Source organism: Sorex araneus, chromosome X (assembly GCF_027595985.1).
Source record: "Sorex araneus isolate mSorAra2 chromosome X, mSorAra2.pri, whole genome shotgun sequence".
NCBI classification, from domain to species: Eukaryota; Metazoa; Chordata; class Mammalia; order Eulipotyphla; family Soricidae; genus Sorex; species Sorex araneus.
The window spans coordinates 265,549,223-265,561,980 of NC_073313.1; the positions used below are offsets into that span (position 1 = coordinate 265,549,223).

Below are 12,758 nucleotides of genomic sequence, written 5' to 3' on the forward strand. Positions count from 1 at the left end.
AGTACTGAGGGGACAGCACGACGCCGGGAAGTAATGGGCTCCCGGAAGTTTAAAATAAACAGAAGTCACGCTTCCTGGCTTCAGCACTTCTTAAAAAGAACACGTCGAGGGGCTGGAGCGATAGCACAGTGGGGAGGGCGTTGGCCTTGCACGCGGCCCACCCGGGTTCGATTCCCAGCATCCCATGTGGTCCCCCAAGCACTGCCAGGAGTCATTCCTGAGTGCAGAGCCAGGAGTAATCCTTGAGCCTCGCCGGGTGTGACCCAAAAGGAGAGAAAAAAAATATTGCCATACCAGTGAAGGTATAGCAGCACTTCCAGCACAGGAGAGTTATTTCAGCTCTGTTGCAAACTATCACTGTCACTGTCATCCCGTTGCTCATCGATGTGCTCGAGCGGGCACCAGCAACGTCTCCATTGTGAGACTTGTGACTGTTTTTGGCATATCGAATACGCCACAGGGAGCTTGCCAGGCTCTGCCATGCGGGTGGGATACTCTCGGTAGCTTGCCGGGCTCTCTGAGAGGGACGGAGGAATCGAACCCGGGTCGGCCGCGTGCAAGGCAAATGCCCTCCCTGCCAGACAGAAGTCTTTAAAATCTGGTTCTGTTTTCTCTTGCGCCTTCCCAAATGCTCTGCTTATTCCTGCAGTGAGAGAAGTGATGCCTTTATGCACAGGCCTAGTCTTCACAGAGCTGGGCCACAAGTGCATAGTCCTGCGTGACCTTGCTCACCTCCTTCAAAGATAGAATTATAAGAAAAAAAACTGCATATTGGGGCCAGAGTTGTTTGAGTTGGGAATCAAACCCAGGTCAGTTGTAGCTCTGGTGCCTCCATGCACATGTGCCTACTTAGATGTGCACACACAGAGACACGTACATGGACACATACACATGACATGTGTGAAGCCCTGTGTTCATTTTCCAGCACACGCCTGGAAAAAAATAGCTCCTCTTGGGGCTGGAGCTATAGCACAGCGGGGAGGGCATTTGCCTTGCACGCGACCGACCCGGGTTCGATTCCCAGCATCCCATATGGTCCCCCGAGCACCGCCAGGAGTAATTCCTGAGTGCAGAGCCAGGAGTAACCCCTGTGCATCGCAGGATGTGACCCAAAAAGAAAAAAAAAGAAAGCTCCTCTTTCATTTACCACTGTTAGCGATGGGTGTCTGGGAACTGTCCCCAAGGAACATGGCCAAACCTGCCTGAGACTGGGGATTACTGCTTTTATTTGTTTGGAGTGTTTTGTTTTGTTTTGTTTTGGGTCCACACCTAGCAGTGCTCAGGGCTTCCTCCCGGCTCTGTGCTCAGGGACCCCCTTGGTGGGGCTCGGGGGGGTCTGCTCAGATCCAACTTGGGGCCTAGCACCTGACCCTGACCCCTGATCTGAATTTCTTTCTTTTTTTTTTTTTCCCCTGCTTTTTGGGCCACACCCAGCAACGCACAGATGCACTGGGGTTCCTCCTGGCTCTGCACTCAGGAATGACTCCTGGAGGTGCCCAGGGGACCCTGTGAGATGCTGGGAATCAAACCCAGGTCAGCCGCGTGCAAGGCAACTACCCTTCCCACTGCTATTGCCCCAGCCCCCTGACCTGAGTTTCTTTGATGCAGTTTTGCCGCATCTCAGGCAGTGAGGAGGGATGTTCCTCTTGCCGCCTAAGCTGTGCAACAATCAAGGGCTCAGAGCTCACCCGCCCCAAGTCACACCCGCACCCACTTCAGAAAGAGAAGTTTCAGGGCTGGAGCAATAGCACAGCGGGGAGGGCGTTTGCCTTGCACGCGGCCGACCCGGGTTCGAATCCCAGCATCCCATATGGTCCCCTGAGCACCGCCAGGGGTAATTCCTGAGTGCAGAGCCAGGAGTGACCCCGTGCATCGCCGGGTGTGACCCAAAAAAACAAACAAAAGAAGAAAACAGAAAGAGAAGTTTCCCGGAGACATGGTCGCTGGCCTCATGGCCATGAGAGCTGGTGCTGCGGGCGGAGGCAGCTGTGGGGCAGCGGGCAGCAGGCGCCGTGCCTCGGGCCTTGTGCTGTGGGCTGCGGCCTGTGGCCCGGGGCTTGCTGAGACGTGTCCGCCCTGCCCCGCAGGCTGCACCAGCGACATCATGACCAGCGACCACAGCCCCGTGTTTGCCACCTTCGAGGCCGGGGTCACCTCCCAGTTTGTCTCCAAGAACGGTAGGTCGCAGTGGACATGGCCCGGGCCTCGCCACCATCCGCTTCAGGGGCCCGAGGTGTGTGTGTGTGTGGGGGGGACAAGGCTGCTCCCACCTGGCAGAGCCACAGGCAGACTTAGCCCGTGCCTCCCCCTCGGTAGGGAGCACGAGTGACGCGGCCCCTGGGTGCTCGCACACTCCGCCGGCCCGGATTGAGCGTTGTGTGGACATGTCTTGAACCCAAGCCTGACCTTGGGGCTGTGGGGGAGGGAAGGGAGGAAGGAGGGAGGGAGGGAGGAAGGAAGGAAGGAAGGAAGGAAGGAAGGAAGGAAGGAAGGAAGGAAGGAAGGAAGGAAGGAAGGAAGGAAGGAAGGAGAGGAGAGGAAGGATTCTTTCTTTAGTTTCCGAGTGTGCATTCCGGCCGTGGGACCTTCCTTTTCCTGCTGCGTTTCCTGTTTGCGTTGCTTCCTGTTCTGCTGCGGCCTCAGCGCCGAGGGCAGTGAACACTCGCGCTTGCCCGTAGCCGCTCCTGAGCCAAGGAGAGAGGGAGGGCAGGGAAGGGGAGGGAGGGCAGGGAAGGGGAGGGGTGTCCGCGCTCAGCCCACCCCACGTTTACGTGGAGGGTCCAAGACCCGCTCCGAGTCCGCTTCACACGGCGTCTGGGAAAGCCCCTTTCCCGGTGCGGCCGCAATGCCGGAACCCGGGGGCAGGCGTCCCTCCCGGCCTCTGAGCCCTGTACAAGATCTCCCAGCTGACACCCTGGGGAGACTGAGGCAGAGGGCTGGCTGCAGGCTGGCAGCTGAGCCCAGCCCACCCCGAGTGATTCGCTGGAGGCCATCTGTGCGTGGGGGGGGGCTCCATCTAGGGACCCCCTCCCACCTAGGTTCTCCCACACCCTGAGGGAGAGCCTGGGCCGGGGGCTGGCCAGAATGCCGAGGGGCCTGCCCGAGTCCCTGTCCCCTCTCCCTGCCCCTCTCCTGACCGCAGACCCCGGGACGGCCGACAGCCAGGGCCAGATCGAGTTCCTCAGGTGCTTCGCCACCCTGAAGACCAAGTCCCAGACCAAGTTCTACCTGGAGTTCCACTCGAGCTGCCTGGAGAGTGCGTGAGCCTCGGAGGGGCGGGGCGGGGCAGGGCGGACCCTCGGAGCCCGCGGGGCGGGGCAGCCCACTCAGCAGCGCCCTGGGCCCTCCGGGAGGGCAGAAGGAGCCAGTTACCACGGGGTCCCCAGTTTCCCGAGGAGCCTCGGGGACACACACATGCACACACATACGCACACACACGCACACACATGCACACATGCACATTCACGCACATACACATGCACACACGTGCACACGCACATGCACACGCACAGGGCCAGGCTCCATCCTGGTGACCCTGCTGCCATCCCCAGAGCAGACGCTGAGCCTTTTGCCTGCGTTTCTATGGAAACGGCCGAGCCCTTCAGGCCCGAGTGACAGGTCTCGCGGGGAGGAGCTGGCCGGGGTCGGTTCCGCAGACACGCAGACCGCGGGGTTCCCCCGAGCCCCCGTCAGCCCTCTGCTCCCCCCCCCCAGGCTTTGTCAAGAGCCAGGAAGGAGAGAACGAGGAGGGCAGCGAGGGCGAGCTGGTGGTGCGCTTCGGCGAGACGCTGCCCAAGGTAGCCCCGTCACGTGTCCTGGCAGGACCCTCTCCCCCGCCCCCCCCCCCCCCCCCCCCGGCACCGCAGCGCAGCGCGGCGGCGCATCAGGGCCGCGGGGACGGTGGGCGGGCGTGTGCCGTGTGCTCCCCGGGTCCCGCGGGAGTGGCCCTGGGGGGGCTCTGGGCCGGCAGGACGACACCCCGTCCTGGGCACCGGGTGGGCTCCCCTCGGACCCTGTCCCTGGGGTTCCCCAGAGCGGGCCCATTTGGGGACAGGTCTCTCTGGGGGCACAGGAAAGGACGCCCCCTCCCCTCCCTGAGGCCTGGCCCCTCCCCACAGCTGACGCCCATCATCTCCGATCCCGAGTACCTGCTGGACCAGCACATCCTCATCAGCATCAAGTCCTCTGACAGCGACGAGTCCTACGGTGAGGCCCGGGACCCCCATCACCCCTGCCCTAGTGGGCCGCTGGGACGAGCAGCCGGTGACTTCCATGTGGGACGCCATGCCCAGTGCTCCGTGGGGGCCCGTGCCCACTGCTCTGTGGGACTCCATTCACAATGCTCTGTGGGACTCCATGCCCAATGCTCCGTGGACTCCATGCCCAGTGCTCTGTGGTGCTTTGTGCCTAGTGCTCTGTGGAACTCAGTTCCCAATGCCCTTTGGGGTTCTGTGTCCAGTGCTCCGTGGGGGCCCGTGCCCACTGCTCTGTGGGACTCCATTCACAATGCTCTGTGGGATCCATGTCCAGTGCTCTGTGGGCTCTGTGCCCAGTGCTCTACAAGTTCAGGTCCCTGACTCCCAACAGGACTTTTGAACTTGGCCGCTGTTCTCTGGCCAGCAGAGGCTTGAGCCGAGCACAGAGAGGGAAAGTCCCTGGCCCTGGGCTGCACAGGAGCCAAGTGGCTGGGCCCTGGCCCTGGGCTGCACAGGAGCCAAGTGGCTGGGCCCTGACCTCACCCCAGCTCCGCCCTGAATGCTCCGTGCCCAGAGTCGTGCCGCCCCCACGTGTCCCCCGGTCAGGGCCTACTGTGGCTCCTGCGGCCGGACAGTTTCTATGGAAACGGCCCCAGACCTGCAGGGTCACAGGCGCGGGCAGGGGTGGCGGGAGCAGGTGCGGCGTCACCCGTGGGGGCCGTGATCCTCTGAGAGGTGTGGAGAAGGGGCGTCCCCGGGACCTGGGGCTGGAGGGACCCAGCTCTTCAGTCTCCGTGGCTGGGGCCGCCTGGTTGGGGCAGCCGAGGCGGGAGGCAGGGGCCGGGCCGGGGGTTGGGGGGGTCTGCCCGCAGGGGCAGGGGCTGCGCTCGGACCCATTTCCCAGCCCTGACCCTGCTCTGCGTCAGCCGCCAGCCACCAGGTGAGCACTGCGCGCAGGTCTCGCTGTGGAGTGCCGCCCGCTGAGCCTTCCCCCCCACCAGAGGCCTGAGCGCTGCTCCCCGTCCCCGCCCGGGCCTGCCTCGGTGGTCTCGTGTGACGGTCCTGCCCCTCCCGCCGCCCGCAGGTGAGGGCTGCATCGCGCTGCGGCTGGAGGCCACGGAGATCCCGCTGCCCATCCACACGCCGCTCACGCACCACGGCGAGATGACGGGCCACTTCCGCGGCGAGATCAAGCTGCAGACGTCCCAGGGCAAGAAGCGGGAGAAGCTCTACGGTAAGGGCCGGCCCCGCCCTCCTGGGCGGGGCCACAGGGAAGCCCCTCCCCTAGCCAGCGGCTTCTCTGCGGGGCTGCAGGATAGAACCCCTGGCCGAGTCACACCCCTCCCCAGCCCGGGTGTCCCGTGCTCGGTGCTCGCATGCCCTTGGCTCCTCCACGGGACGGGCCTGATGCTGGATGGCTACAGGGGCGTGGCTTCATGGGAGCCCCTTCCAACTCCTCATGCCCCCCGTCCCTGCTCCTCCTGAAGCCCCCCCATACCCACTGCCCAACCTGGCCACCTGCCTTTGGCCTTCCCCTCCCCTTTTTCTGACCAACTCCTAAAGAGTATCGTGAGGGGGGCAGGAGCGACAGCACAGCGGGGAGGGCGTTTGCCTTGCACGCGGCCGACCCGGGTTCAATTCCCAGCATCCCATAGGGTCCCCCGAGCACTGCCAGGAGTAATTCCTGAGTGCATGAGCCAGGAGTCACCCCTGAGCATCACCCAAAAAGCAAAAAAAAAAAAAAAAAAAGCATGGTGAGGCTGGAAAGACAGCACAGCGGGGAGGGCGCTCGCCTTGCACGCGGCTGGCCCGGGGTTCGATCCCCGGCACCACACGGGGTCTGCTGAACCCCACCAGGAGTGGTCCCTGAGCACTGTCAGCTGTGTCCAAAAATAATAAATAAACAGCAAAGCAGACCAAAGCACAGCCGCCGTGGGTTGCCCTAGCGCTCACGGCCTCCTGCCTCTCCCCGCAGACTTCGTGAAGACGGAGCGGGACGAGGCCGTCGGGTCCAAGGCCCTGCGGAGCTTCAGCAGCCACGACCCCGTGAAGCAGTGGGACCCTGCCGGCAGGTAGGCGGTCTCGGGGCCGGGACGGTGGGGCCCTGGGGGGGGGGGGCGGCAAAATCCAGTCGGGGGGGCTGGGCTGGTGTGGCCCCAAGGGGTGATAGTCACGGCCGTGAGCGTGGTTGGCGTGGCCGTGAGGGAGGTCAACAGGGCTGACAGGAGGCCGCTGGCTGTGGGGGGTCCGTCTGACAGGGGGCCTCGTCTCTGGTGAGCTCCTCAACTGGCCTGAGTTTGAGCTCGGCTCCGAGCACTGTCTGAGCAGGTGCCGTGTTCGTTCTAGAGGAAACCCAGGCCGGCGAGGGGTGGCCTCCAACCCCTGAGGGAGGGATGAATGAGTGAATGAATGAGGGAGGGAGGGAGTTAATGAAGGGGTGAGGGAGTGAATGAGTGAATGAAGGAAGGAGGGAATGAGTGAGGGAGGGAAAGTGAATGAGTGAGTGAATGGAGGAGGGGGAGGCAGGGAGGGAGGGAATAAGGGAGTGAGTAAATGAATGAGGGAAGGAGTGAATGAGGAAAGGAGGGAGAGAGGGAGGGAATGAAGAAATGAATGAGGGAAGGAGTGAATGAGTGAATGGGGAGGGAGGGAATGAAGAATGAATGAGGGAAGGAGTGAATGACTGAATGGGGAGGGAGGGAGTAATCTCCTGCCCAGAAGGTGTTGCTGGGGCGAGCCTGGGGTCCCGCGGGCCCCTAAGGGCCGTCCTGGGCCTGGTGACCAGGGTTCGGGGCAGGCGTGTGACGCCCGTTTCCCCACAGGGCCCCCCCGGGCGGGGCTGCCCCCCTCGCTGAGATCCTCAACCCCAGCTACATGGGGGTGGCGCCCCTCGGGCACCTGAAGCCGGCCCTGTCCCCCGACCACCAGCCCACGGCCTGGAGCTACGAGCCGCAGCTCAGGGACCCCCCGCTGGGGCCTGCACATGGGGACAGCCCCCCCACCCCGCCCTGCCAGCCCCCCGTGTCCCCCAAGAAGCTCCCCGCCACAGCCCGGGGGCCCGGCTCCAGGACGCAGGAGGGCAGGTGAGCTGTGCCCGCCAGCTGCCCCGCCCTCGAGGGGCTTGGGGGGACCTCGGCCGGGACCCTGATTCCCGGCGCCGCAGGGGTTAAGGCGCTTCCTTACAGGAGACCCCTGGGGCCCCCCAGTAGCAGGGAGTGATCAGACCACCCTCACCCCAGAGAGGAAAGTGCTCCCCTGGGAGAAAACGCGGGCGGGGAGCGTCCCTTACAGCCGGTGGGGGGGGGGTGGAACCTGGGCTCGAAGGGCAGCGGGGCCGGGGGACCCTCGCCGGAGCCCACCCTGGCCACGTGGGCGGTGCCGAGCCCCTCCGGGGGCGTGGCCTGGCCACCCCGCGACGCCGTCCCCGCGGGGCCGCTGACCGCCCGTTCCCGCCCCAGGCCCAGCAGCGCGGGGAAGGGTGCGGGGGACCCCCCGCCCGCCGAGGACCCCCCGGCCACGCCCGAGATGTTCGAGAACCCGCTGTACGGGTCGGTGAGCGCGCCGCCGAAGCCGGCCCCCCGGAAGGAGCAGGAGTCCCCCCGAGCCGCGCGCAAGGAGCCGGCGCCCGGCCCGGACCCCGGCGGGCCGCTGGCCAAGGCCCCGGACCCCGACGCCGCCAGGGCGCCCTTCGCCGCCAGCCCCGCGCCCCGGCTGCGCTCCTTCACCTGCTCGGGCGGCCCCGCGGGCGGCGACAGGGGCCCCGGCAAGCCCAAGGGCCCCGCGGGCACCGCGGCGCCCGTGCCCGCCAAGAGGCCCGTCAAGCCGTCCCGCTCGGACCTGAGCCAGCCCGCGCCCCCCGGCCCCGGCCCGCGGCCCCCGCTGCCCGCCAAGAGCCCCGCGGTCCTGCACCTGCAGCACGGGCACGGCCGCGACTACCGCGACAACGCCGAGCTCCCGCACCGCGCCAAGCACCGGCCCGACGAGCCGCTCGGCCGCGCCCTGCCGGTGAGCCCCCGCGGCGCCAGTGTGAGCGCACGCGTGTGTGCGAGAGTGCGTGTGTGCGCGTGTGTTTGAGTGCGTGTGCACACGTATGTGTGAGAGAAGTGTGTATGTGAGAGAAAAGAGGTCACGTGTGAGAGAAGACTCACGCAAGAAGAGTGTTAGAATGTGTGTAAGAGTCTTGAGTGTGTGTGTGAGTGCATGTGAGAGACTAGTGTGTGAGAGCACATGTGTGAGTGAGAGTGCGTGTGAGAGTGCATGTGTGTGAGAGTGAGAGTACACGTGTGAAAGACTGAGAGTGTGAGTGAGAGTATGCGTGTGTGCATGTGTGTGAGACAGTGCATGTGTGAGCCTGTGTGTGTATGTGTGAGATGTGTGTGAGAGTGTGAGTACACGTGTGAAAGACTGTATATGAGAGTGTGAATATGTGTGTGTGAGTGTGAGTGAGAGTATGTGTGTGTGACAGTGCCTGTGTGAGCCTGTGTGTGTGTGAGAGTGTGAGAGTATGTGTGTGTGCATGTGTGTGAGACAGTGCATGTGTGAGCCTGTGTGTGTGTGTGAGAGAGTGTGAGTGAGAGTATGTGTGTGTGCATGTGTGTGAGACAGTGCATGTGTGAGCCTGGGTGTGTGTATGTGTGTGAGATGTGTGTGAGTGTGAGTACACGTGTGAAAGACTACGTGAGAGTGTATGTGTGAGTGTGTGTGTGAGTGACAGTGTGTGTGCATGGGTGTGAGACAGTGCATGTGTGAGCCTGTGTGTGTGAGATGTGTGAGAGTGTGAGTACACGTGTGAAAGACTGTGAGAGTGTGAGTGAGTATGTGTGTGTGAGTGTGTGTGAGAGTGTGAGTGAGAGTATGTGTGTGTGCATGTGTGTGAGACAGTGCCTGTGTGAGCCTGTGTGTGTGTGAGTGTGTGAGGGAGAGAGCCACCCTACTCAGGAGGCCACTGGGTGCCAGTGAGCCCGAGTATATACTCGGTACAGCCCCCGTGCCCAGGACCGTAGAGATGACACTGGCTTTCATGTGTGTTGTGTGTGCATGTGCAACCCAGGCATGCACTGGGTGCACGTGGGCTCGGTTGCACCTGTGTGAGAGACACCGACACCACACCCAGGTGTGCGCCAGTCCCTAGAAAGGAGTATGTGCCGGGTGTGTGGTGAGAGCAGGTCCTGAGGAATGGGGCGGGTGGGGTCCCAGCAGCTGCTCCCAGAAAGGAAGTGGAGGGGGGGCTCGAGGCCTGCAGCCTCTCGCACTCGTGTTCCCGGGGAGGCTGTCGGGGCGGCTATGGGGAACTCCCGCGCCGGAGGGAGAATGGGTGCTGCTCGCATGCCTGTGGGACGGAATTTAAAACAAAACACTTGCCCACGGGCTCGAGAGACAGTGCTGGGCCCGGCTGTGCTTTGCGTGCAGCTGACCCCCGTTCAGCCCCGTACCTGAGCACTGCGGCCCAGAGCACCGCGGCAGACAGCCCCAAGGCCGAGAACAGTAAAAGCTCGCCCTGTCTGGGAAAGGCTTGAAGCCCAGCACCCTCTACCTTTTGATTTTGAGCAAAGTGAATCGTTGGTAGGACTCTGGGGCCAGGAGGTTGGAATCCCATGACTCCCACTTCCTGGGCCTCAGTTTACTCATCAGGAAAAGGGGCTGCTATTGAGGGCGCCGCTTGCCTCCCGGGTTTCTGGGGCGGAGTGGGCTTTGTTCTGTTGTTTGTGTTACTTTACATGAAGCGCGAGGGCCTGTCTCATCCCTCGCCTAGCACGGGAGTAGTAGCGGGCTCGACCGAGTGGGGGGCAGGGGCTGGCCCCCCGGGAGCCAAGGTCCGGCCCGGCGACCGTGACTATCTCGTCTTCTGTTCTTGTCCCGCAGTGAGAGCCCAGACCGACCAGCAGACAGGAGCCCCGGACATCCTCCCACCGGCCCCTGGGACCCTCCACCGGGTCCCGCACACCACTTCCCTGGGCGGCCAGCCCGGAGAGACACGCAGCGGCCCCCGCTGGCCTTGGTACTTGGCCTGTGTCTCCTCACTCCAGCTGCCGCGTGGCAGGACTGCAGTGCCCCTCCGCGGGCAGGGACCTTGGTGGTGGTGATGATGATAATAATAATAGTAATAATAATAATAATAATAATAATAATAATGACAGCCCCGGGCACTCCCCGGTCTGGGGCCGTTCCCGTTGCTCCCACAAACACGCAATAGCTGACTTAGTCAGGTCGACTACACCTTCCCCGCCGCCCCGCCGCCCCAGGATAAGCAGGGCCCAGGCTGCTTGGAGCAAAGCATTAATGAGGCCCAGGCCCCGGCTGGGCTCTCGGTGGCGACTCAGTGAGCCTGGCCGGGGCACGGCGGGTACAAGGCCGGGGAAGGAGGAAGGTCACTCCGGCCAGCAGGGACGGGCCCGCGCCAGCCCCGGCAGGCCCCCCCTGCTGTTTCCTTGGCCTTGTCCCACCTTAGCCAAATCGGCCGCAGCCTCCGTCTCGGCTGTTTACTCCGCACACGGCGTCACCACTACAGCGGCAGCCTCCGGCGAGCACAGGAGCAGGAGCAATCCGCAGCGCCCCTTCGCCAGCCAGCTGGATGTCGTGCGGCGTCTGGCCGGAGCTTTCAGCGAGCCCTTCCTGGCCGCCGGCCCGCAGCCTCCCCTCCCCACTCGGAGCTTGCCGGAACCCAGAACTCATCTCCGGGACAGAAGCTTCTCCCGCGGCCCGAGCGGGCCCCTTTCTAGGGACAGAGGAAGAGAGGGGGTCTGCTGTCTCGGGGGAGAAGCCACAACCGCCCCAGGGCGAGTGAAAGGGGGTACAGGACTGGTCCCGGGAGGAGCGGTGGGCGGGAAATAAGTCCATTTGACAGTAGCATGTACAGAAAACTGAGGTTCTGTTTTGAGACTTCATAAGTTTGGTGCATTTATTTTCAGTTGAATCACAGTGAGATATACAGTTGCAGAGTTCTTCATGATGGGGTTCAGTCACGTGTGCAACACCCAACCCTTCACCAGTGTACATCTCCCGCCACCCATGTCCCCAGCTTCCCTCCTGCCACCTTCCTCTATGGCAGACTCTTCTCTGTCTGTCTCCCTCCCTCTCTCTCTCTCTCCCCTGCTCCTTCCCTCCTTGGGCTTATGGTTTGCGACACAGATACTGAAAGGTTATCAGGTCTATCCCTTTACTTACTTTTAACACTCAGTTCCTGCCCCCAGTGATCATTTCCAACTGCTGTTGTCATACTGGCCCCTTCTCTATCCTAACTGCCCTTTGCGCCCACACACTCTTGCGACAAGCTTCCAACCATTGGCCAGTTCTCCTGGCCTTTGATATTAGCCTCGTGCTATTTTTTTTTTAATATCCCACAAATGAATGCAGTCATTCTATATCTGTCTCCTTCCGACTCATTTCACTCAGCATGGTACTCCACACGCATCCATTTAGAAGCATGTATCGTGACTTGTTTTTCTTAACGGCTGCGTAGTATTCCATCGTATAGACGTACCATGTTTTCTTTATCCGGTAGAGTGTTCTGGGGCACTCGGGTCGTTTCCGGATTCTGGCTATTGTGAATAGTGCTGCAGCAGTCATAGATGTTCAGAGGGTGTTTGTACTAGGTGTTTTCTGAGGCATATTCTCTAGGTGCATTTTTCAGATGTTTTAGCTGGTCACATTTGTTTGTATCTTGGGACAGTCACACATAAAGCTGTGTCGCTGTGGTTTGAAACAGATCATCACCTTCAAGCAAAACCGAATTTGCCTTGACTCGAATTTAGTCTTGTGTAGACTGACAATAAATCTAAATTCTGCCTAAAAGTACATTAGGGAAATACTGGTAAAAATCGAACCCTAAGTATAGCTGGAGGATGGTGTATGCTGTAGTTGGTAAATAAGTGGTCTGTGAAAGGTACACCATTATCAATAGAGACTTGTTTGTTTGTCTTTTTTTAATTCCAACTAGTCCACACTGGGTGGAGGATGATCACTGATGTGGGATCTAAAATTGTAGTTCGCTTTGGTTTACTAAGCTGCTTGCTCTGCTACTTTGAATACGTAGGGCACCATGACTGTCTTTATTTGGAAAGTTGAGAGTGTTCAAGATACCAGCCTCCTGCCAGCTTAAGGTACATTGTGTAGAGCTGAACTTTCAGGTTACTATGCGAGAGGTCTTTTTCATGCCGTCACTTGCGATGTTTTGTGAGAATCTTTGGAATTAAAGTTCTGGTTACAAAGGGTTGTTTCACTTGAAAAACCTCTGTTTCCTTGCAGATCTCAGTACAGCGATAGCACGGCAGAGAGGGCATTTGCCTTGCACGCGACTGACCCGGGTTCGATCCCCAGCATCCCATATGGTCCCCCGCCGAGCACTGCTGGGAGTAATTCCTGAGTGCAGAGCCAGGAGTAACCCCTGAGCATCACTGGGTGTGACCTAAAAAAAAGGAAAAAAAAACCAAAAACATTCCTATCAGAAGCCATACTTACATTTTTCTCATAAAGTGCTTTGAATGAATAAAATATTAGCATTAAAAAAAGAAGAAGAAAACAGGATAAGCTGACAGTGTAGGCCAGTGGGTGGTGTCCCCACAG

General features: G+C 61.1%; 1 protein-coding gene across 2 annotated transcripts in view; it reads left to right on the forward strand.

Annotated features, from left to right (window-relative positions):
- Positions 1 to 12,523, forward strand: part of INPP5D (inositol polyphosphate-5-phosphatase D) — an 86,236-nt gene extending 73,713 nt beyond the window's left edge. For both annotated transcript variants that reach the window (XM_055123427.1, XM_055123426.1), the window contains exons 19-27: positions 2,088 to 2,177; positions 3,143 to 3,256; positions 3,715 to 3,797; positions 4,119 to 4,206; positions 5,281 to 5,430; positions 6,172 to 6,268; positions 7,019 to 7,279; positions 7,655 to 8,201; positions 10,059 to 12,523. In XM_055123427.1, coding sequence (XP_054979402.1) covers positions 2,088 to 2,177; positions 3,143 to 3,256; positions 3,715 to 3,797; positions 4,119 to 4,206; positions 5,281 to 5,430; positions 6,172 to 6,268; positions 7,019 to 7,279; positions 7,655 to 8,201; positions 10,059 to 10,061 — 1,433 coding nt within the window. In that variant the 3' untranslated portion in view covers positions 10,062 to 12,523. The remainder of the gene's footprint in view (positions 1 to 2,087; positions 2,178 to 3,142; positions 3,257 to 3,714; positions 3,798 to 4,118; positions 4,207 to 5,280; positions 5,431 to 6,171; positions 6,269 to 7,018; positions 7,280 to 7,654; positions 8,202 to 10,058) is intronic.
- Positions 12,524 to 12,758: the final 235 nt, after the last annotated feature.